Genomic DNA, 23,246 nt, shown 5'->3' on the forward strand with positions numbered 1-23,246 from the left:
TTTACATTTCAAATTTGAATAAATTTACATAAATGAATGGAACTTATATGAATGAATGAAGGTCTTGCAGTAGCTCTATAAAAGGCCTTGCCCAAAGCAAGGCCAGCCTTTCCTTCACTGCCACTGCTGCATCACAGATGTGAAATGGCAAGTAGTGGAGGGAGCCCTCATCCCACAGCTCAGGTGAGAGGTCGAACAGTTGTCCTCATGCTTAGAGCAGTTGCGTTCGGCCAGCAGTAAATCTCCAGAGGGCCAGAGGCTCATTGGAGATTGGGGGCTCCCCAAGGGCCTGATTGGGAGCCCCCGAGGGCCGCAAGTGGCCCCCGGGCTGGGGTTTGGGCACCCCTGGGCTAGACGTAGGCTACAGATGGGCTAGAGTTAGAATAAAAAGTGAATATTATTTCTTCTGGAACATGGTACAACATGCTCTGTACATGCTCCTGTACAACAGCTCTGACAGAGATTCTTAGACTGTCACCTCCTCATCTCAAGCCTGTGAGGCTCTCAGGCTCCTTGAGGATCCAGAAGCTCTCTTAGTCCCACTTTCCTGCTGCAATCCACAACGTCCCACACATCATCCAGAAAAATTAGTATTCATCTATGCCACTTATGGAGTCCAAGTATGTGCTAGGCGAGCAGTGAAGTGGCACGTTCCTGTTCAGAGCTTTGACGGCAGTTATAGAAATGCCAGAAGCTACCACACATGAAGTCAGTCATTGGCCGTCTAGCTTAACATTGGCAACACTGACCAGCAGCCACATCTTTCTCTGCCTATCAGGAGATGCTAGGAATTGGGGATCTTCTACATGCAAAGCATGTGCTCTGCCATGAAGTTACGGCCCCTTCTGGACCTCTAGGGGTTTCACTAATCCCCTTGCATATTGGCAACCCAGAACTGAAAGAAACATGGGGTATGTGGTTGCTTTTTTAGGAGCACAACATACCGTAAAGTGGGGAGGATGGGGAAGATGACACAGAGCAGTTGGGTGCCTTGGCCCATCGCCCAAGGGAGGGCACCAGGATGAGGTCTCTTGTTATCTGGTGTGCTCCCTGGGGCATTTGGTGGGCCGCTGTGAGATACAGGAAGCTGGACTAGATGGGCCTATGGCCTGATCCAGTGGGGCTGTTCTTATGTTCTTAAACTACAATTCCCAGGAGGCCTTGCAGGTCTCTTGTTATCTGGTGTGCTCCCTGGGGCATTTGGTGGGCCGCTGTGAGATACAGGAAGCTGGACTAGATGGGCCTATGGCCAGATCCAGTGGGGCTGTTCTTAAGTTCTTAACTACAATTCCCAGGAGGCCTTGCAGGTCTTCTTGTTATCTGGTGTGCTCCCTGGGGCATTTGGTGGGCCGCTGTGAGGTACAGGAAGCTGGACTAGATGGGCCTATGGCCTGATCCAGTGGGGCTGTTCTTATGTTCTTATGCCCAAGGGCCTCAAATTCTGACTTTTTAGCTCCAGAATATCCCATGAGGTGGGTTAGGTTAAGAGACTGTGTGACTGGCTCCAGGTCATCCAGTTATGCAGGGATTTGAACTGGGGGTCTCCCTGTTCCAAGCCCCCAAATGTCAATCTCTGCACTGCACTGGCTGGTGTGACACAGAATAGAGGACTGTCAGGTTGTAAATAACCCAGAAGCCTTGGTGCAAATGCTGGAGAAGCAAATGCTGGAGAACGCACTGAGAGCTTCAGTGTTTACACCACCCCTTGCCCCTCCGCACAAGCCTAGCAAAGGCAGAAGAAACTATGCAAAATCGCAAAAGGTGTACAATACACTCCATTTGCATAAATATACACAAGTTGTGTAGCATTTATCTGTATGTACAGGTTACCTGGGTGGAGAATTCTGATCACTGATTTAACACTATAGAGTACACATGTCATTGTCTGTGGTGGGCTTTAGAGAACGAGTGCATACATTTTCTTCTTCACAGTTCAGAGTTAGTCTGTGGAATTCATTTCCACAAGATGTGGTGATGGCCGCCAGCTTGGATAGCTGTGGTAAAACTAATAAACATCTCTAATTCATGTGTCCCAGATTTCTTATTACCTTATGTGTATGCGTGTAGCGGGGGGGCAGTGCGCAAGGTTCTGGAAAGTATGTGCAGTTTGCATAGGAATCTGGGAAGCTTTGCTATTTCAATCCTTGATGTATAGGTGGCTGGATGGGGTTTACCACCTCACAGTTGCTTTTCTTACCTTCCTGAATCACTCATGGTGCCAGCAGTCCAACCCACAATTCACAACCTGAGAGGTTTAAGAGGAGAAAGTTACCCTTCTAGCCAAGACTGCAGATTGTTTATGAACCTATGAAACTGCCTTTGCCCTGAGTCAGAAGCCACAAGGAAAAACGGGGTGGGACCCAAAACAGCAGGAGAGAGAGAGAGAGAGAGAGAGAGAGAGAGTGTGTGTGTGTGTGTGTGTGCGCCCAACACTTTTCAGCAAGCTAAATTTCTTCTGCCAGGATGGTATCCCACTATAACCTTGGCTAGCCTGCAGCTGGGTTTTTTGTGCTGAGTCAGACTCTCTCAGCATTGCCTGTGCTGACTCAGAGTGGCTTTCCAGAAATCCAGGCAGGGGTCTTTTGCTACTGGGATGGAGCTGGGGACCTTCTGCATGTGAAGCACTGCAGGCCCCACTCCAGCTTGTTATAAGCAGCTACAAGGACCGCTCCTCCCTTCTGGACCACTGCCAGATGGGTGGTTTCGAAATTGGAGACTTACCCAGCCTCTTCAAAGAGGCCCAGTCAAATTGCCAGTGGACACTCAGGGGACTCTGGATTTCAGGGATCATGTCCTTCACTCTCACCTTATCCTCTGAGCTCTGAAACTTTGCCTTGTTTTTGGCAACCTTGACTGAAGTTTCCTAAACAAGGTTATTGGCAAATTAAAGTTGCATAAAAACAGACTTGGTTAAAACGGGACGCTGTCCTCTGTCCATCATGGCTTCAGCCCCCGTCCCCATATGCCACATCTGACAAGAAAATGTGATCACCATCAAGTTGAGTTGTGAATCATTTTCTTGGGATACAGAGAGAGAGAGAGAGAGAGAGACTATTTAGAAAAATGCTAAGTTGCCCTTCACTACAAGGTTCCCAGGGCAGTGTGGATATTTAAAATAAAAACAGCTGTTTATGAGGAATGTTGAAAACTTAAACATTAGAGTTGCTGATTCATTATATCCATCCGTATTTACCCCATGTTAAATGGGTACCAAAGAACTGGAGACTCGAGTCACAGTCCTTCTTAAGCAGTTACCCACAAAGCCCCCTTTACCTAGGGAATTCAAAAGATCTGGCTTCTTTACTCTAAGTTTTATTCTCTCCTCCCCAACCCCCCCCCCCCAAATCAAACCAAAACAGGAATCCTGGTTCCTATTGCCCCCTCCCTGTTGAAATTGATTAGAGACGAAGTTGTACAGGTTAAATCTCCTTCTCTCCCTTTCAGTGCAGGCTTGTGAGCAAGGAGGGGACTCTATTCTGAATGCGCAACTATGAGGATAGATCCAGCAGAGGCCGGATTATTTACAGTACAAGGGTGTGCGCACTTGCGTATTTGGGGAGGAGGAACAGCAGGCTCACCCAAGTCTCACTCCCTTGTCGCCGCATCTCAAAAAAGACATAGTGGAAATGGAAAAGGTGCAAAAGAGAGCGACTAAGATGATTACTGGGCTGGGGCACCTTCCTTATGAGGAAAGGCTACGGCGTTTGGGCCTCTTCAGCCTAGAAAAGAGACGCTTGAGGGGGGACATGATTGAGACATACAAAATTATGCAGGGGATGGACAGAGTGGATAGGGAGATGCTCTTTACACTCTCACATAATACCAGAACCAGGGGACATCCACTAAAATTGAGTGTTGGGCGGGTTAGGACAGACAAAAGAAAATATTTCTTTACTCAGCGCGTGGTCAGTCTGTGGAACTCCTTGCCACAGGATGTGGTGCTGGCGTCTAGCCTAGACGCCTTTAAAAGGGGATTGGACGAGTTTCTGGAGGAAAAATCCATTATGGGGTACAAGCCATGATGTGTATGCGCAACCTTCTGATTTTAGGAATGGGTTAAGTCAGAATGCCAGATGTAGGGGAGAGCACCAGAATGAGGTCTCTTGTTATCTGGTGTGCTCCCTGGGGCATTTGGTAGGCCGCTGTGAGATACAGGAAGCTGGACTAGATGGGCCTATGGCCTGATCCAGTGGGGCTGTTCTTATGTTCTTATGTTCCCTTCTCAAAAGTTCTGCAGCATCCCTTGCCAGTTGCCACACCTGTGGCATGTCACCTAGCAGGAGGGCTGCACTGTTTATTCAAGGCGGGATGTCATCTTCTGTGCCTCACTTGGTGTCTCTAATTGCTGGAGTGGAATCGATATACCCTTATCTCACCCCCCTTTGCAGAGGAGAAGCCACCAAAGGGAGCAGGGGCCTGGTGGTTCTGGCTTGTGAGGAAATCTGGGTGTTACTTTCCCAAGATTTGCTTGTATCCCTGCCGCGGTTTTGCCTGTTTTGACCATCTGAACCGAAATCTGGCACTGGTAGCCGTTGATGTGAAGAAATAAAGTCAATATTTACACAGGCTTAATACCATGAAGAGGTGCTCAGATTGTGCGGTTACTGTAATTGTTGGGAGAAGAAATGAGACTGTGGCTTCAATCACATCCCTTTTTCTCTCCCTTCTCTCTGCCCCAAGGTGACTGTTTTGCAAGGTGGGGTGCCATCTTCTTTGCACTATCAGAGCTTCTGTACTTGTAACAATTTAGGAGGGGAAGGCACAGGGGTCTACATGAAAAACTCACTGCAACTAGTTCTGGGGAATCCAGGAGTTCTGGATCTTTCTAAGCCCCTAGATCCTGCTGTTCTAGATAGTCTGACTGCTCTGCCTGTGGCTTTACTTTGAATAAGGACTGAGTCCTGGAACTCAGTCTTGAAATCCAAGGCCTAATCCTAGCCCTGGGATATGCAAAATGAATATCAAATACGAGAGCACCTCTGAGCATGTACAGCATGCCGTGCACTCACCCCTGAATAAGCACAACTTGATTATCAGATGTAAGGGCTTGTGCCTTCTGGCATATGCTCCCACCACTCCTATTTTCCAATACCTGTCCCCACAAAATCACTACTTTGTCCCTATTTTTTGCTTTGGGGAGATGCCTCGGAAATTGTAACTCACATGAGTTGCTAGAATGATCAGTCTTCAGGGATTCACTCCCCACCACCAGGGTGACTAGAACTTTTATCTTCAGGTACAAGATAGTCTTGTCCCCTAGTGCACAAAGATACTTAATTCACACACAGGAATGCTAAAATGCTATGCATTGAACCGACAGCAATTTTACATACTGCAACGGCAGAGGTATATTTTGAACTATTGAGTGCATATGGTTAGACAATTACATTTTTCTTCCACCAGAAAAACAAACACCCTCTTGGCTTATAAATCAGTAGAGAACAGGTTGCGACAGAGTAAACACACATCTCACCCAGGGAACAGAAAAGCCTCCGGTGATGTGTGATGGTTAGTGGTGCAAGGCTGGTGCAGTGAAGAATGGGATATTTCAAGCATGTCCTGTTTCCTGCCTGTGAAATGTTGGAAGAGTCTGTTCTAAACCAGCCGGTGTAAATTGTACTACTGTTAATACTGAACTTCTGAACTCTGAGCGGCCTGCTTGGAGGCAGGCTGTGCAGCATGGCCTTTCCCAGTTTGAAGAGACACTTGGCCAACAGGCCGAGGCAAAGAAGGAAGGCCCACAGCCAGGGAGACAGACCAGGGACAGACTGCACTTGCTCCCAGTGTGGAAGGGATTGTCACTCCCGAATTGGCCTTTTCAGCCACACTAGACGCTCTGCCAGAAACACCATTCAGAGCGTGATACCATGGTCTTTCGAGACTGAAGGTTGCCAACTAACTAATACTGAACTGTATTATAGGTATCCACCATATTCGTAGTCCACCTTTCCTCCAATTTGCTCAGGACTACCTTATCTTTTTATTAACCATCCTAGACATTTATATATCTCATCTGTCCACCTCCTAGAAGGCCCTCAAAGTGGCTCACATTTGGTTTACAGCATACACTGAAATCAGGCTGGCAGAGTGCAATTGACCCAAAGTCATGAGGTAAGCTTTCTGGCTGAGTGAACCCACAGCCCTAGCTCAGCACTCTTACCACTACTCCACACTGCCCCTCCTGTCTGTAGGCATGTACAAGTTCTTGGTAACTCTCTTCAGAGGAATTCAGCACTGTCTAGATACTCTACTGTTTGCACCCAGAAACCTTGGCCAATGTCTCCTGTCCTTTATTCATTTAGCACTAACAGATATTCTAAAGATGTATTCTTTTAGATCCAAAGTAAATGCTTCCTTTTGACCACAACATCCACACAAAGCAGTTCATAATAACCACAGATGTGCATCTTTTTGTGTTTACCAGGGACAGTCCCCATTTCCTGGTCCCAAGTCACTCTCCCCATTTTTGCCTGTGGCAGGAGGCCTTCTTACAATGTTGCACACATGAGTTGTGAGCAGTCTTATTCTTTCCAGGTTCAGCTCCCCCTCCAGAGCTCTCTAGCCGTTAACCCTCTGAGTGGGAGACATGCACCTCTTATCTCTTGTGCGTGTGCCTGAAAACGTACACACGTGTACAGTAAAATCCCATGCTGTGCACATCCTCCCATTTCGCACAGGTTCTGTGGGGAGGGAATGTATGTGTGTGTGGGGGGGAAGCTTCAGGCAGGGATTCTGGGTGTGAGATTTGAGGCATTTCATCGTTTTTGTCTCGTTTTCATCTTGAACATTGAGGGCGCATGGAGTAGTGATGAGGTTGAGACAAAATAACATTTCAAAAAATGCATATGCTACAACAACAAAAAATATTCCGCAGCCTTAAAATGACAATTAGTTGGCAACCTTCAGTCTCGAAAGACTATGGTATAAGCCTACAGCACCCGGTATTCCCAGGCAGTCTCCCATCCAAGTACTAACCAGGCCTGACCCTGCTTAGCTTCCAAGATCAGGCATGTGCAGCGTAACAGTTGTCAATAAAAGATTTTAAGGCAGGAATCTCATGCACACTTGCCTGAAAGAGAGTCCCAGTGAACACATTGGATTTACTTCCATAGGACTAGCTGGTAATTTGCCTAACATACTGCTGAAAAAAACAATGATTTAAGACCCAACAAGGTAAACTTAGGAGTTCACAACAGCAGGTCATGCCTTTAAATTAAAAGCAAAATAAAATAAGAAATAAGAGAAAGAAAGTGTGCATGCTCATGCTGAGCCTCAAACCTGTCTAAACACATGTCCTGTGATGAGCAGGCCTTGCCCCCCAATCTCAGAAGCAAGAAAATGACTATAATACTTCAGGTAAGGAAATGCACTCTGTAACTGCTCAGAGGCTTTCCTGCTACTAGGCAGCCGATGGCGGAGCAAGGCCTGGCCACCCATGCAGGTTCTGCGATTCTCAATGCTGTCTCCTCAGAGCTTCTTATCATCCTGTCCTATGTCCTATCTGAGATTCTTCCAGATTTCAGAAACAAGAATCTTGTACTGCATTCCAAGAACAATTGCCCAAAGGGGTTAACATCCGTTGAATACCAAGGAAGAATCATAGCAGAATCAGTGCCAGGAAGAGAGTCGTCGTAGCAGTGGAAAATACAGCCAATGTCAGACTCTCTCCCCACAAGATCTCTGTTCTAATCTTTTCCAAATTAATCTCAGCATCTTTTCTCCAAATTATTTTTGTTGCAACCCCAAAGACCTACACTAGACCCTTGTCTGGTTTCCAAGGTGCTCCAACTCGCAGCATTGCAAACCTTGCTGGAAACTATTAGTTTCCATTTCTCAGACCCACTGCCCAACTCAGAGAATACAGAGAGCTTTCCTGTGATGCACTGGGCTCCCGTTTTGAAACCAAGAGTTTGGTCCAGTTCCTCCTTCTCACCATACACTCAGAGCAGTGGTCCTCAAATGTTTTAGTACCAGGACCCGCTTTTTAGAATGACAAGCTGTCAGGACCCACCAGAAGTGATGTCATGGGAGGAAGTGACCTCATCAAGCAGGAAAATTTTCAACACCCCCAATACAACAAAATCAAACCAAGTAAATAAATTAAATGTTTACAATAAATATAAGTTTAAACATTTACTTAAAAAAAAAAAAGAAGAACCTTCCTAACCCTCCCAATTAGTTGCTGATCCGTTTTAAAAAAAATTCCTCAAACATCCTAAAAAGGCTGCAATCCTACCCACACTTACCCAGGAGTAAGCCCCATTGACTATCATTGTTAAAAGTATAGAGCCTGTTAAAAGTACAGGTCTGTAACATTACAGACATATTTAAGATGTCTAACAGTTCCCCAGATGCAGTCACATACCATGGTAGCATCAAGTCTAATATATTAAAAATAAAATACACATTGAAATGAATGGGGACTCAGCTGAAATTGGTTCATGACCCACCTAGTGGGTCCCAACCCACAGTTTGAGATACATTGACTTAGAAAATCCTAAATCTCAGAGAATCCTGCCTCCTGTTCCAGTCCCATCGAAATCCACCATTCCATCAAGGAAATCAGGAATCCTAAATTTATCTTGCTCTACTCCACTAGATATTCACTAGGTACTTTTGTATCAGAGAATTTGGGACAAACCTCTTTGGTCTAACCAAACTCTCTGGTCTAACATTCCATCCCCAGGAACCCAGACATTCTATCCCCCCAGTACTCATCCTACAATTAGACTTACCTACTAGATTATCACCCTAGGCTCTCAGCTATTTCTCGACTCCTACCATCTCTCCTATGGACATGGAGCTTGTGACACCTGGCTTGTCATGCAGAAATTGGAAGCTACCTCTGTGACTTGCAACCTACTGGGCCCTGCACAGGTGAGTTTGCCAGCTGAACCACACCCCTTGCATACCTGGGCAGGTAGCAGTAACTCAGCTACGGCTGTTGCACACACACACACACACCCCAGAAAAATAAACTGTACTTGAAACGAAACTTAAGCTAGGCGGAGAAAAAACACACACCTGTATTTAGGCTCTTTTTGAAGAGTTGGGCCCAGTCAGCTGAAAGGAAATGGGAAAGAGACACAATATGCAGATAGAGAAATCATTTCCATAGAGCTATTAGCATGCAATTTTCATGCATTTACATTAAGATATAATCTGTAAATTGCTTTTTAACCAAAGGGCTCCCTTGGTGTACAAGCAAATTTAAGATGCTGTCAATGTAACTTGACAAGCAAACAAATCCTTTACAGAGCAAAGCGAAGACCAAGAAGTGTAGGTTTGCCTCTGGAGTTAGGTGGGGTCTAAAAGTCCAAGTTATGGATCTGGAGCTTTCCCTGTTTATTTTGCTAAACTAGCTGGAAACCTGTTTAGGGGATTGCTTGAAGGGTGCCAATATTCTGTTCTGCTCAAGCTCTTGTTCATTGGCTAGTGCCTCGTTATAGCTCAGCTTTTCCCAAACACAGGCAACAAATCTTCATTTACAGGCCAAATGTTACGACCACATTGCCTTCCTCTCTAGCACGTGATGCATCTTGCTTGCTGGAGGCAGCAGATGGGATTGTACTTGGCATTGAGTTCTCCTGCGCACATTGTGTGGGCTGGTCAGCTGAAGGAAATCTATTCACCAGACTTCCATTTGTGTGTGTGCTGTGTGAGGAGGAAAAAATTGGTGTGTGGAATAGTTAGAAAACTAATCTTCTGTAACCCAATAATCTCTTGAGGTATAGGGCGGTACTGCTCTCCAATCCCAGGTGTACGAGAAGCTAATGCAGCAATTTTCAACCTTTTTCATCGCATGGCACACTGACAAGGCACTAAAGTTGCCAAGTCACACCATGCTGCCAGTGGGGGCCTCACGTCTCTATTGGCCCTACTAATAAATGACCTGCCCTCAAATTCCTGTGGCACACCTGTGGACCACTTGTGGCACACCAACGTGCCATGGCACAGTGGTTGAAAATGGCTGGGTTAATGGAAAGAGAGCATTATGGAAAGAGCACCCCTGCCCAGCCTCTCTCACACACAGGTCAACCAAGGGCGGACACCGACTAAAGGTTCGTGTCCATCAGAGGGCCCATCTGGCCAGACCAGCTCCTCAACCCTCCACAGCTGTGCTCCGCACACCTCATGTAACTGGACTCTGGAGTTGGAAACTGAGGATCAGGTGCGTGAAACATCTGGCTAGAACAGGGGTGCTCAAACCCCGGCCCGGGGGCCACTTGCGGCCCTCGAGGCCTCTCAATGCTACCCTCAGGGAGCCCCCAGTCTCCAATGAGCCTCTGGCCCTCCAGAGATTTGTTGAAGCCCACACTGGCCCAACGCAACTGCTCTCAGTGTGAGGGCGACTGTTTGACCTCTCTTGTGAGCTGTGGGATGAGAGCTCCCTCCACTGCTTGCTCTTTCACATCTGTGATGCAGCAGCGGCAGCAAAGGAAAGGCCAGCCTTGCTTTGTGCAAGGCCTTTTATAGGCATTGAGCTATTGCAAGACCTTCATTCATTCATATAAGTTCATCTTTAATATATTCATTTATGTAAACTTATGTAAATTTGCTCAAATTTTAAATGTAAATTAATTCCCCCCCCCCCCGGCCCCTGACACAGTGTCAGAGAGCTGATGTGGCCCTCCTGCCAAAATCTTTGGACACCCCTGGGCTAGAACATGGAAATAGCTGCCTATGTTTACCTGAAGACAGACCTGTTCTTTGATTTTCACTACTTTGCAAGGTGATAGAATGCAAGCAGGAAATTCTGTCACTCACATGTATCCTTTTCCACCCATCAAGTTTCAGGTGTTAATGCAACAGGCAAGAAAGAAAAAAAAGAGCATAAAAAGCACTTTTGTACCACACACTGTCTCTGTTCAAGTTGTTAGTCCACATGGTCACACAACCACTTCTGGGCTGAGCTAACCATTTACATGCTGGTCTGCTGCCTGATGCAGAGATACGTGTGGGTCTTTATAGGTATCCTTCTTAATGGCAAATGTGATGCGATCTGAACACTGGAGGGAAAAGTCCTACGGAAAAGGGGCAGGGCTGTAGCCAGCCTCTCTCAGGAAGTGGGGCTTCAACCAAACAGACCGCCAGACACTTCTAGAACCCGGTTACCAAGCCCAGATTTCGCTTGTGTATTTTAGCATCCATGCGTTATTAAGCATGAGAAATGTACAAGTCAAAAGAACAGTTATTTTTAAGTACAGAACAGTTTGATTTGAATTTATACTGAAACTTTCTGTAAACAAACACAATGCTCAAGTTACTCCTTATATCCCTTTTAGAGGCCTTGCTACGCCAGCACTCATAGGGGTGGCGGTCCTGGGGAGAGAGGGATAGCAGGTGACAATATCACTTGGGGGAGTACTTTGCCCTCCCTTTTGGCTGCAAATTTCTCACTTTGAAAAGAACCATCCTTTAAACGGAAGCTGTCAATGTTTTGCTTGTTTTTTTTTTTAAAAAGTTTATAGATAAGGAACATCAGTGGTGCGGCAGGGAGAGAAATACAGTCCAATGGTCCCATTCTGGTTAGAGGTTTGACAGAGGGCAGAATTGCTCAGCAGCTAACATTTTCTTAAGGGTGATGGAGACAGCCTGCATGAGATAGAGGGACAAGGTAGTGGGGTCCAGACCCCCAAGTCATGCGCAGGGGGATGGACAGATGCAGTGCCCCACCCTCCCCAAGGGTGACTCCTCACTTTGGCATCCTCATTGTTCCTGCAGGTTAGGTTTGGCCAGAGGAAGAAGAGGTAACAGTAGGGCGAGGCCCAGACCAGCTCTAATTTTAGCCCAAGGAGAGGCTCAAAAGAGAGCTGTCTCAGCCCCCAGGCACGTTCTAAGCCATGAGCAACTTTTTGTTTGCCCTGGGAGGTGTGGGCACTTATGTAACTTTGCAGCAGAGATCTTGGCATAAGAGGCACAGTTTGCAGAAGGGCAGCTGATCAACGCTGGGGAAGGGGGGAGAGAAGGAGAAAAGGGCCAGAGGCCCTTTAAGTTTGGGCCATCTCCAGTATGGCCAGCTGAGGCTGTGATTGCCAAGATCAGGCAGTAAGGCTGGGGGCACAAGGCCAGCTGTGAGATGGGGTGAACCCAGAGCAGACCAGACCAACTTAGCTAAGGGAACTGGGTTCCTGCAAAGGGAAGACTTCACCCAGGGTTTTCCTACAGGAACACAAAGATTTACTGCAGAGTTCAATTTGAGGGTCACAGACCCAATGGGGTGAGGAAGCCTCCTTTGGCAATCTTCCAAAGCCTGCGCAAGAGAGGGCTTGGATCCAATCCAATAATGGTACCGCCTTACCAAAACCAAGTTCTTGATATCATCCTGCAGTTTCTTCTCCGTCTTGCCCTGCAGCTCCTAATGCCAGCCCTGCTCTGGCTGCAACCTCACAGGGTTGTTGCAAAGACAGGACTGAACCACCCAGACTGCAAACAGGGATCACACATTTGAAAACAAACGCAGCAAATACAAACCCAATGTAGTTACGTACATTCTCCCCAGGGCGATACTTCAATTTGCAATGGGTGTTTTGCAATTGTGGCATTCAGTGTAGCTACAGGTGGAAGCTACCACCTGTAGCCTAAAGTGGTACAGTCCTTTCTGCTGACCACAGTTCTTCACATTAACAGGAGTACCTATGGTTACCTATGTCAGGGGCACAGGCCCCAAAAGGGCACCACAGGGATAATGGAGAAATCTAGGGTTGTGTGGGGGCTAGATTTTTCTGAACTCCATGTGCAAGTCATGCAGAGTATTAAAACATATAGACTCATAGCACAACTCTAGTTTTTCAGGCTTGCTCCAAGCAGGCTGTCTACAAGAGGACCACCCCTGGGAACAAGCTGACAGAGAGGGAGGAAGAGGATGATGTGTGCACAGAAGTCTTGCACAGGCACTTCCTTCTATCTCCTCCCTGAACATCCAGCTGTGTGCTCTCCTAGGGCAACATTTTGCCTGCACTATTGCAGAGGGACCTGGAAGAGGCCATTGGAGATGCTTGCGCTTGATGCGGTAAGAAGGTGAAGTGGGAGGGAGGTCAAAGAAAGGAAGAGAAAGGAGTGGGGGAGAAGGGAAGTGGACAGACAGCAATCTATTAGCTAAGGGGAGAATAAGCCTGCTCCTAAGGGCATTATCCCAGGGTAGGTTAGGCTGAGATAGTAACTGACCCAAGAGACCTCTCGATGAGCTTCATGGGCAAGCAAGGATCTTAACCCATGTTTCCTAGAGACAAAGTTCATCCAATATCCACCAACACTGACTCTTAATTCTACTGTTGTGAGTTCACATCATATGAAGAAACGAGCACATCCAAGGGTCTTCTTTTTAATTTTTTTAATTATATTCAAACACAGTAATTTCAATTCCCTGTTCTTTAAAACAAATGCAGCTGAGCTGCTGAATAAACAAGTACAATATAGAGACTTCTTTGGAAAAAAAATACTCATGCGATATTGCACATTTAAGATTTTTCTGCATTTTTCTTCTTGTTTTTGTTGGCGATGCAGTCATATAGAAAATACTTCTGTTATGTACAGATATGTTTGGGGAAAGGAAGGGCTTGTTCACAGAGCGGGGCAAATAAAGGGAGGGCATGGCAAAAAGGAAGGGACAATTTCTGTTGGCGGAGGCATCTTGGCTCATGATAGCGCAGGAAACACACACACACACACACAGGATTTTCAGAATAATACTTTGGACCCGTTTCTCTTGGAATTACTTCTAGCCCTCAGTTTCACTTGGAAGTACTTCTAGCCCTCAGTTTTAACATTGAAAATATTTGATTGTGTGCGTGCAGGAAAAGGAACAGAGGACAAGAGCCACAGAGCTCGAACTCCATGCTGTCCTATGGAAAAATGGAAGAGTTCAAGGAACCGGAAAAAAGAGGTCAAGGAGGCAGAGCTCTGGGAGGAGGAGTGGACTGTAGGGAACTGGCAACCGTGGCAATGTAAATATGGACTTTGGGCAATGGCCTATGTTATCTGCTTCAGACGCCAGAGTTACAGATTCCTGGGTGACCTCGCAGCCCGGTCAGGGCACTGGCAAAGGGCTGTGGGCATTGATCAAATGGTTAAAAAAAAAAAAGAAAGAAAGAAATGAGACAATTTCTCTCGGTCTGACCTCAAGCCTGGCTCAGGCAAGGAAGCACCTCTGTAACAGTGGTTGGGTTCCAACCCCACCACGCCCCGCTCAGCCCCACCCCACTATGGCACTTCAGTCTCATCTTCACAGCTAATACTATCTTGGTTCCCAAATGATGCCACTCCTCCCAGGCCAAGTCCTTCTGGTCCTAGAATGCCTAAAGGATGGCCCACCACAGTGGGCCGTTTTAAACACATTCAACTGTTACATACCCAAACTCCCCCCTCCTACTAACCATACAGAGCCTTGGCGGCGCCTCTCTCGTATTTGCACACCTGCTCCCCAGGGCTGGGGCTGCCCCCTGACCTCGCTATAACTGGCCTGCTCAGTTTTCAATTTCCCAAGCCACCTGCCAGCTGAGGCTGCAGAAGACTTGCTGCTCAGAGACACCTCCCACTTTGTAAGAGTGCTGCAAAAGCCTAATCGTCAACCATGCCAATGTTAGGCAAGGCAAGGGGTACATACCATCTTCATACCATGGATCCTGTGGACTGCAGAGTCCAACTCTTTAGCGGAGAGGACAGACTATAAGCAGCCCCCATCACCCATTAGCAACGTTTCACTACCGGGGACCCTTGCTAGCCCCTCGACTTCAACAGTCTGCTCTTACATCTTGCCTCTCTGCTGTCAGGCAAACTGCCACCCTCACTCCTCTAAGCCCCCCCAGAGACTGGCTCCTGTCATCCCCACTCCCCTGTGCATGAAAGGAAAGGCAAGAAGCAAACAATGTCACTTTAAAAGGAAGCCACAAAATAAATATTGTCTCAGGTTGGAAAAAAAAGGGGGGAGAGGGACAGGTGGGAAAAGACCAGGGCTGAGACATTACATTCGGTGGCAAACTTGGCCCCATGTGGAAGGGAATGGTCGATGAATGTCTGGCTGGCTGAGGCTGGGAATAGCACACACTTGGAGTGTTTTGGTGGCGGTGACAGGGGTTGGCAGCCCCATCCTTGTGTAGCTCTCCTGTCCCTGCTGAGGATCTGGTACACAAGAGGCTGGGGTGTGGAGTGAATCCCCTGCTTCGTGGCAGGATCAGGGGGCAATGGCAACAGTCACTTGGAGAGCTTGCTGATCACCCGAATAAGAGCGGCATTCTCATCTTTGAGACGCTGGTTATCTGCCTTCAGATCGGAAAGAGCCTGTAAGAGGAGAAAACACCCATAGGCACCTTAATGCACCTGTACAAGCCATAGTCCCCGCCCTCCTTAGTCAGGCCCAAAAAGGATCTCCCAGGCAAGCTATCCCTAGCTCCAGCCTCCAGGAAGACTCATTCCAACCAGGTGAGAATTACCTTCAACTCTTCCTCCAGCTCTGCTGCTTTCCTCTCCAAAGCTCGCCGCTCCTAACGGGGAGAAGCAGGGAGATGAAGGCAAGGGTGGGAGATTCCAACCCCTCATTCCAGTAGCATTAACAATATAAAATACAACTGGGTTTATTTCAGTTTTGCATGTTCCATGGCAGCATTTCTCAATGTTTGTCCTCTGCCATACCACTTCACATGGTCCACCTTTCCGAAGTACCACTGGGAATAATTGGTGATGACACCATCACCAGTTACTTCTGAGTTGGGAGGCCAGATGCGACACAACAAACACCAGTAAGAGGTTCAGGGTGGACAGGAAGGCTTTCAGGTGTGAAAAAGTGTGCTTTGGAGCTCTGCCCACCAAGCCAAGCCTCCTACCACTGCTTGCTGTGTCGCATTCCTGGTCTCGCTGCTGGGAAGCAAGTGTCCAGGGGTCCTGTGAGTACCACTGGGCACCACCTCAAGTACCCATACCACTGGCTGAGAAACACTGGTCCACATTTGTATTAAACAGAGTCTCTTCCCCCCTCCCATTGCCTACGGCTGTGTGCAAAATTTACAAAGCAAGAGTGCACTCTTGGTATTTCTGTCCAGTTTAACACACTGTGTCATCTTGACAGTGCACTGTTGCTAAGAACTACTGGATCAGCCAAAATCCACTTAGGTCTTCTTTCCAAGAATCTTGGCAACCTGCAAGCATCAGATAGTCTAGGAGTGGGCCAGTCGGCCAGCCTCCTGCTATAGAGCATAAGGATTTACATTACTCCTCCCAGCCAGTAGGAGGAAGAATTTTATTTCCTTCTACATCACTACACTGGGTGAGCTGGAAGTTTTTTTCCCCCCCAGAATAGGAAAACACTCCCTCTCTCATTTTTGCAGATTGCAAATGGGATGAGATATTTTGCGACAACTCAAGCTCACTATTACAGAACTGGCTTACTGTTCGGACTTCTAATCAGAGACATGAATGAACAAGCAGTCCTGCAAAATCCTGTTTACGGTGCACACCTGCAAAGGGCAGCTTGAGGAAAGGACAAGGGAACTGATACTTACAAATCTCTCCAGCTCCAGCAGAGCTGGTCGCTCAGCAAAACGCTCTTGCTTCTGAAGGTGTTAAAAAAAAAAACAACAATACACAATGAAGCCTGATCAGTGGGGAGGAAGGTACTCATAAATAGCCAGGTTATTTAAGAGACTTCTGCCCCGCCTTGTTATTCAGAAGATGTCCAAGGCAGCTTACATAAGTGGTGGTGTTTTCAAAAAGGCCAAAATAAAAGGGATCAAGCACAAAAAAAGAGTCATAGAAATGCACTTCAGGGAGTGGCAGCAGCACCAATGGAAATTCCCCAATGCTGTTTGTAATCAAGACATGCCAAAGGTTTTGGTAGTCTTTGCCCGGCACCTGAGAAGATATTAACTGCGATGGGGGCAACAGACAAATGTGTTTGGGGAGCGAGTTCCAGTCCAGGTGGCAGCTCCAGTCCAGATATGGCAGAAAAGGGCCTCCCCCTGACTGCCACCCACCTGACCTCTGACACCTGGAGCAGGGACTCAGCTGATTTTAAGATATGTCAAGCATTTGGAAGGAATCCAGCTGGAAGGAGGAGTTCTATAAAAGACTAGAACTATTCAATTGTAAAAATCCCTACGGGGGTTTCGAACAGCCTGCCTATGTAAACCGCCTTGGATTAAAGTCTGAGGAGAAATCTGATGACCAAAGAAAGGCGGTCTATAAATACCTGTATAAATAAATAAATTTATTTAGCATGCATCTCATGCCTTTTGAGCATTTGAAATGCTTCATATACACCAACTTGGTAATCTTCCCAAAGAGAAGGCCTGTAAAAACCAGCTCGGTATTGCAGATCTGGAGGCAGAGGCTGAGAGAAATTGCTAGTGACATCTACGGCAAAGATGAAATGTGAACCAAAAAACCTTTCTCGTTCACATTCTTGGGCAGAAGCCAAAAACACACTTGTTAAGGAACACGCAGGCTTACTAGGGAAAAAGACCCATCAACCTCAGTGAAACTTTGCTCCAAAAAAGGAAGCTGCTTGTCTCAGTCCACTGACTAACTACTATCCAGTATCCAGGTCCAGGGTTTCACATGGAGGAGTCTAATAATAATAATAATAATACAGGTATTTATATACCGCCTTTCTTGGTCGTCAGATTTCTCCTCAGACTTTAATTCAAGGTGGTTTACATAGGCAGGCAATACTAAATCCCAGTAGGGATTTTTACAATTGAAGAAGGTTCTGTCTTTCAAGAACCACAACATTTCAGATGGATCTTTAATGACCTGGTATCACATTCTGGCCTCCATTTTCCTCCCACACAGGCTGACAGCGGCCAAAGAGCAGGTGGAATAACTCAGCATAACTCAGCTCGGCTTGTCAGCTGCTTCAAGGTCGCACGGTGCCGGTGGCCTCGAACTGGCGACCTTCGGATGTTACCTTCAGGCAAACGGAGGCTCTACCCTCTAGACCAGACCTCCTGCCCAATCTTTCCCAATCCTGCCTGGAGATGCTAGGAGTTGAACTCAAGACCCTTCTGTATGCAAGGTGCAGGATCTCCCCCCTGAGCTAGATGGCCCCATTCCCAAAGTGAGCTTCAGCATCAGCCACAATGCCACAAGTAACACACGTGGGCCTTAACTACTGACACAAGACATGCATCGTGTGCCTTACAGCAGCAGGCAGCTGCCATCCCCACTGCTATCAAAGAAGCACCTGTCCTTCTGACTTGTACCTGGGTCACTCTTTCCAGCTCCAGCTTGATTTGGGTCAGCTGTAACTGCGACTCCGTCAGCTGCTCCTTCAGTTTCTCGTTCTCAATCAAGAGATCTTCATATAGCTTCAAAGGACAAACACAGAACACAGTAGGTGCCACGGTCAACACCAGTCACTCCCCACTATCCATCTCCCTTCCTAAAAGGCTGGACCTCCCCCCCCCCAGAGAAGTCAAGAGCCCCAACTCCAATCACTAACTTTCTTGTAATAGGGATCGGGCTCCTCTTTGCAGTCCGAGACACTGCTTCGCCTCTGGCAGCTGTAGGGAACTGTCCGATTCGGCAGGAGGCTGTTTAAGTGTTCACTGAAAAGACAAGCAGGCAGACAGACCAGCATCACAGGGGTTGTCTTAGGGGCTCCTCACACGCCAAAAAGGGCAGAGCAACTTTATACTTACGCAGACCAAAATTTAACCAAAATGTCCCATAACGGGATGAAAATAAAAGCATCCAAATTAGGAAGCTTAAACTGCGTGCTATGTGATGGGATTCCATAGGGTTTATTTTGCGTGCACCACTGATAAGTGTTCTTGGTACACCACTGACATCTTCTGGTGACAGGAAGGATGGAGATGAGCAGCTGTGACTGAGGAAGCAATCACTGAATCCTTCTCTCAATCTGTGTTTTGTCTCCTTCTCCACTTTTAATTTCTCCACTTCTCAATTTTAAGTGTCAAGTCTCAAAAAGAAACCTACCTGCTGTGCCCTGAAGGATCCTCTTCATTGTTGATTTGCTCAACATCTTCTTCATCCTCACCCTGGAGGAGAGGAAGAGAGTTGGGGTTCATGGGCTTTCCTAGATTATCCATGAAGACAACTTTGGGTATACAGGTTGAGACTAATTATTTGCGTGGGTTCCGTTCCAAGAACTCAAGTGGATTAAAAAAAAAAACGCACCATAGCAAATCAATTTAAAAAACAAAGTTTCTTTGCTCCAGTGATTAAAAAACAGCCTTGCTGACCTTTTGACTCTAAGAGTCATTAAGAAGACAATCCATCAACACTTCACTCAGCCCCTCCCTTCACCAATGCAAAATGATCACCTTTCGTTCACATTCTGGGGGAAGGGAGGGGTCCCCAGGAGAGAGAAGGATTGATGGATTGTTAGCCTGCTGCCCTCTCTCTCTCTCATTAAGGAGGCTGTTAAAGGACTGTTCAATTTTTAAAACCGATTTTAAAGGGGTGCATTTTTCCCTTCTCCAGGGATCAGCACATTCTCTCTCATTTGCAGGGGCCATTAGTGTTGAGTCAAATCCGTGTATAAATAGGCTGGACCTGTACATGGAAGGCAGATGCAAAGGTTTCCACGGGTGGACTGAACGGTGATCCCCTAAGGATGTCCTAAAGCCTTGTCCCTTCCTTCAGCACAGCCATCCCTACAACCCACTTTTACAATCACCTCAGAGTTACCCCCCAGCCCGGTGATGCGTCTGTCTCGCCGGCCTTTCCTACGGTCCCGAATAGCCAGATGGGATGGAAGATCCAAATCCGTCTCCAAGACAGTCTCGTCAGATTCTGAGCCTATGGGATGAACAGAGGGTAAAACATGGAGATTAGTTCAGGTCCTCGCACACTTGTTCAAATGAAATACGAAGCTGCTTCATAACAAAAGAGTCAGGATAGTATAGTGGTGCTGGTGTCAGACTGAGAAGTTCCAGGTTCAAATCCCTGCTCACAGTGCTTCCTGGGTGACCTTGGGCCAGTCACTACCTCTCAGCCTAACACACCTGGCAGGGTTGTTGTGAGGATAAAAGGAGGGAAGGAACCATGTCCACCGTCCTGAGCTCCTTGGAGGAAGGGTGGTATAAAAATGTGAAAAATAAAAACCACATCAGCCTGTTGCCCAACTTGTTCAGTACTTTCCATGCTGACTGGCAGAGGTTCTCCAGGGTTTCACAGGGATCCTTGCCAGCCCTACCTGGAGATACTGCGAGTTGAACTCAGGACCCTCTAAATTAAAAGCACATGCACCACCACTAAGCCACAGCCCTTCACTGCAATTATTTGGGAACCACTTCATGCCAACAGTGGAGCCTGGAATGTTGGCTGCTATTAGAGGTAGCCAAACCCTGCCAACTCTAGCCCCAAAATAGTAATTTGGACCTGGTGGATTCTTCTGGAGAGCGTCACCCCTCCTCCTTACTAGACCAATGCCTGCCAGGCTTATTGACGCAGGAAGAAAGGGGAGAGGATACCCCACATGAGTGGATATGTTACCTTTTCGGGGCTGCGAATTCACTACCAACGGATTCACAGTGTAAACTGAGGAACTGTCTGAACTGGGAAGCCGGAATCTTCTAGAAGAGTCCTGAACACCACAGAGGAGTTGGAGAGAACAACAGGATACAGATAATCAATATGCTACAGTGGTCTGAGAAAGAAGGGTGGCAATCTTTGGCCTGGGCTGATGAAAAAGCACCATGATATAACATGATGTGAAAAATATAATCAGATCCTCACCTAATCCAGTGTGAACAACTGCAAAAAAAAACTCCACACGGGACACTGCATAATATACCCCCTCCTCTTCCTTCCCCCACCACAAAGATGAGGAGCAGATGCTGCTCGGCTGGCATCAACACCCCGTTCCACACCCTTCTCCCTCACGTCATGCTTTCCATTCCGCCAGATCCCCATTCCCTGCCAGTCTACCGTTGTCTCCTGGGACGGCTGTTCTCCATCCTTGTCACACTTTTCATCTTCTTTGTTTCGCTGATCTGAGGTGGTTTTGGAGTCTCCAGCCCGGCCCATGGTTTTCTCAGCCTCCTTCAGATCTGTGAGGGTCACACCCTTGAAACAGAGCGGGAACAACATGGCAAATGTAAAATGGCAAATGGCAGGTAAAATGGAGAAGTATCGCATCACCTAGGGGTGGTGGTGGTGGTGGTGGTGGACACTAAAAAACTCTTAGCTTCCAACCAAGGCCCGGTTCAGCACTGAAAAGAGCAGCCGCAGCATCCCCCAGTGCTGCCAATCTAAGCTTCTAGCCCGCCTGGCATTCTCTCAAGCTCAAACGTGAGCTACAAGCTCCTGCATGAACCTCTACCTGTGTGGAACGCCTGGACTGCCTCATGAGCCTGGAACGGGCTTTCCTCTGGGACTCCGACTCTTCATCCCGCACCGGCGTCTGGTATGACCTGGCAGAAAAACAGATGGGTTGGGCCACATCTTAAAAGCTTCCTTTGACACTGGTTTTTGGTGTGTGTAACCGTCAGAGCCTTTGTCCTGGCTGGCCAGTTTGCTAGTGGGAAGAAAGCATTTTGGAACTGCTAGATATATGCCTTTGCCTACCCAGTTACTGACTTCCACCCTTCATCTCCACATACAATTCACTTTCTAAGCTAGCAAAATGGCCTAAAGAAGTGGAATGACGTATCTGAGTGGGAAAATGGTAGCTGTGACCTTGTTACCCATTCCTCCCTCAGGCGCCTTTTCCGCCTTGCCCAACCAGACAGGGAGAAAAGAAAGAGTGGCCAACAGATGGCTACAAAGCACCCAAGGATAGCCAGCTGCCTTGTACAGAAGCTCCTCCCAGCCAATATCAAAACCAGCCACAGATGGCAAGAGCAAAAGGAGGTGGGGACTGTGTGTGAAAGATGCCAAGGGGGAATCCAAGAAATGGCAACCGCTGCAACAGAAGTGACAGTTCACAGAAATCTGAGTCATAAGAACAGAAAAGCAGCCCAGTTGGGTGAGACCAACAACCTACCTAGTCCAGCAATCCACTTCCCACCATAGCCCACCAGATGGGAAGATGGGAAGGCTGCATCAATGGGACTTCTCACTTGACGCAGAGGCCAAACCCTCCACCGTGGTCCTAATTGCTTTCTCAATGGCCTGCCCAGGCCCAACCAACCCTCACCTTCGGCGGTCCCGGGGATCCGTGCTAGAGCCGATGGCAGTGGAAGAGAGGGGCAGGTGTGGGGCAAGGGCTGTATCTATCTTCATCTGAAGGCCACCTTCTAAGTTTCTGTGGGGAGGGAGCAAGGAGAGAAAAAGAAAAGGAAGAGAGGAAGAGCAAGACAGCCGGACAGTACACGCAAGGATATGTTTACTAGAGGAGGGGGGTTGCCCCGGCAAGACCTAGAAAATAATGACCCCACCCAAGGTTTCTCAGAACTCATACTTTAATTCAGCTGTCCCTAAAGTTGTGTGACAAGCCCCTCCTCCTGTTAAGATATGTGTTCAAGATGTTTCCATGTTTTTCCCATCCCACCCGATAAGTCAAGGAGGGAAACCTGCCACTCAGTCAGAACCTCCTCTTAGACCTTTCCTTTCTGCTGCTGCGAGATGCCCCTTTTCAAAACAAATGCTGACTTTTTAAATTCTGTCTGCCCTCATCAGTCAGAGATATGCACACGATCAAGGCAGCTAAGCAGGGACAGTGTCAGCTTGAGTTCTGAGTGATGCAGAACCAAAGCTTACATGTTGGTTCAGGGAGCAGGTGCAGAGCAATGATTCAGCAGAATCAGCAAGCACCTGGGACAGGCACACCCTGGGTGTGACCAAGCCAAATACTGATTGGCTGAGCTGACTATATGAAGATAGTCAGGAGGAGCCTCAAGTGCAGCAGTAGGGGAGTTGATGGAGTAACTGAAGAGGCTGGATACTGTATGTATGTGATATTACTGACTTATGGACTGAACCTTTGACTGTGTATTATTGGAACTGATTTGGATTTGTTATACTGGAACTGACTGCTCTCCGTGCTGACTCTTGGACTGTTAAATGACTACTCTATATGTGATATCCCTTGACCAATACAACTGCTGAAAGTACTCTGCTGTAGTTGAAGTGTTGTTCTTGCAACCTGCTCATATTGGGACAAGACTGGCAACCTACACCAATCCTCTTATAATTTTATACAAGCCCCCCTTAACCTTAACAGACAGATCCAGAACTGGCATACTACTGAACTGTGTTACTGTTTTCCATTTCATATACATTCAGTAACATAAGAGAAAATGCCGAATAAATATTTATAGAGACTTTCTATGTATGTTCTAAAAACT

At 47.2% G+C, this 23,246-nt stretch overlaps 1 protein-coding gene across 3 annotated transcripts in view; it reads right to left on the reverse strand.

Moving 5' to 3' along the window:
* Window positions 1-14,544: 14,544 nt before the first annotated feature.
* The window catches only part of PPP1R12C (protein phosphatase 1 regulatory subunit 12C), a 39,224-nt gene continuing 30,522 nt past the window's right edge, over window positions 14,545-23,246 (reverse strand). For 2 of the 3 annotated variants that reach the window (XM_066627462.1, XM_066627461.1), the window contains 11 exons: window positions 22,097-22,204; window positions 21,281-21,371; window positions 20,887-21,024; window positions 20,452-20,542; window positions 19,634-19,755; window positions 18,931-18,992; window positions 18,434-18,539; window positions 18,195-18,299; window positions 16,497-16,547; window positions 15,432-15,482; window positions 14,545-15,279 (listed from right to left, as the gene is read on the reverse strand). In XM_066627462.1, coding sequence (XP_066483559.1) covers window positions 15,193-15,279; window positions 15,432-15,482; window positions 16,497-16,547; window positions 18,195-18,299; window positions 18,434-18,539; window positions 18,931-18,992; window positions 19,634-19,755; window positions 20,452-20,542; window positions 20,887-21,024; window positions 21,281-21,371; window positions 22,097-22,204 — 1,012 coding nt within the window. In that variant the 3' untranslated portion in view covers window positions 14,545-15,192. The remainder of the gene's footprint in view (window positions 15,280-15,431; window positions 15,483-16,496; window positions 16,548-18,194; window positions 18,300-18,433; window positions 18,540-18,930; window positions 18,993-19,633; window positions 19,756-20,451; window positions 20,543-20,886; window positions 21,025-21,280; window positions 21,372-22,096; window positions 22,205-23,246) is intronic. The other variant, XM_066627463.1, reaches the window with a different exon arrangement.

This window comes from Tiliqua scincoides, chromosome 5 (genome assembly GCF_035046505.1).
Source record: "Tiliqua scincoides isolate rTilSci1 chromosome 5, rTilSci1.hap2, whole genome shotgun sequence".
Taxonomy (NCBI): Eukaryota; Metazoa; Chordata; class Lepidosauria; order Squamata; family Scincidae; genus Tiliqua; species Tiliqua scincoides.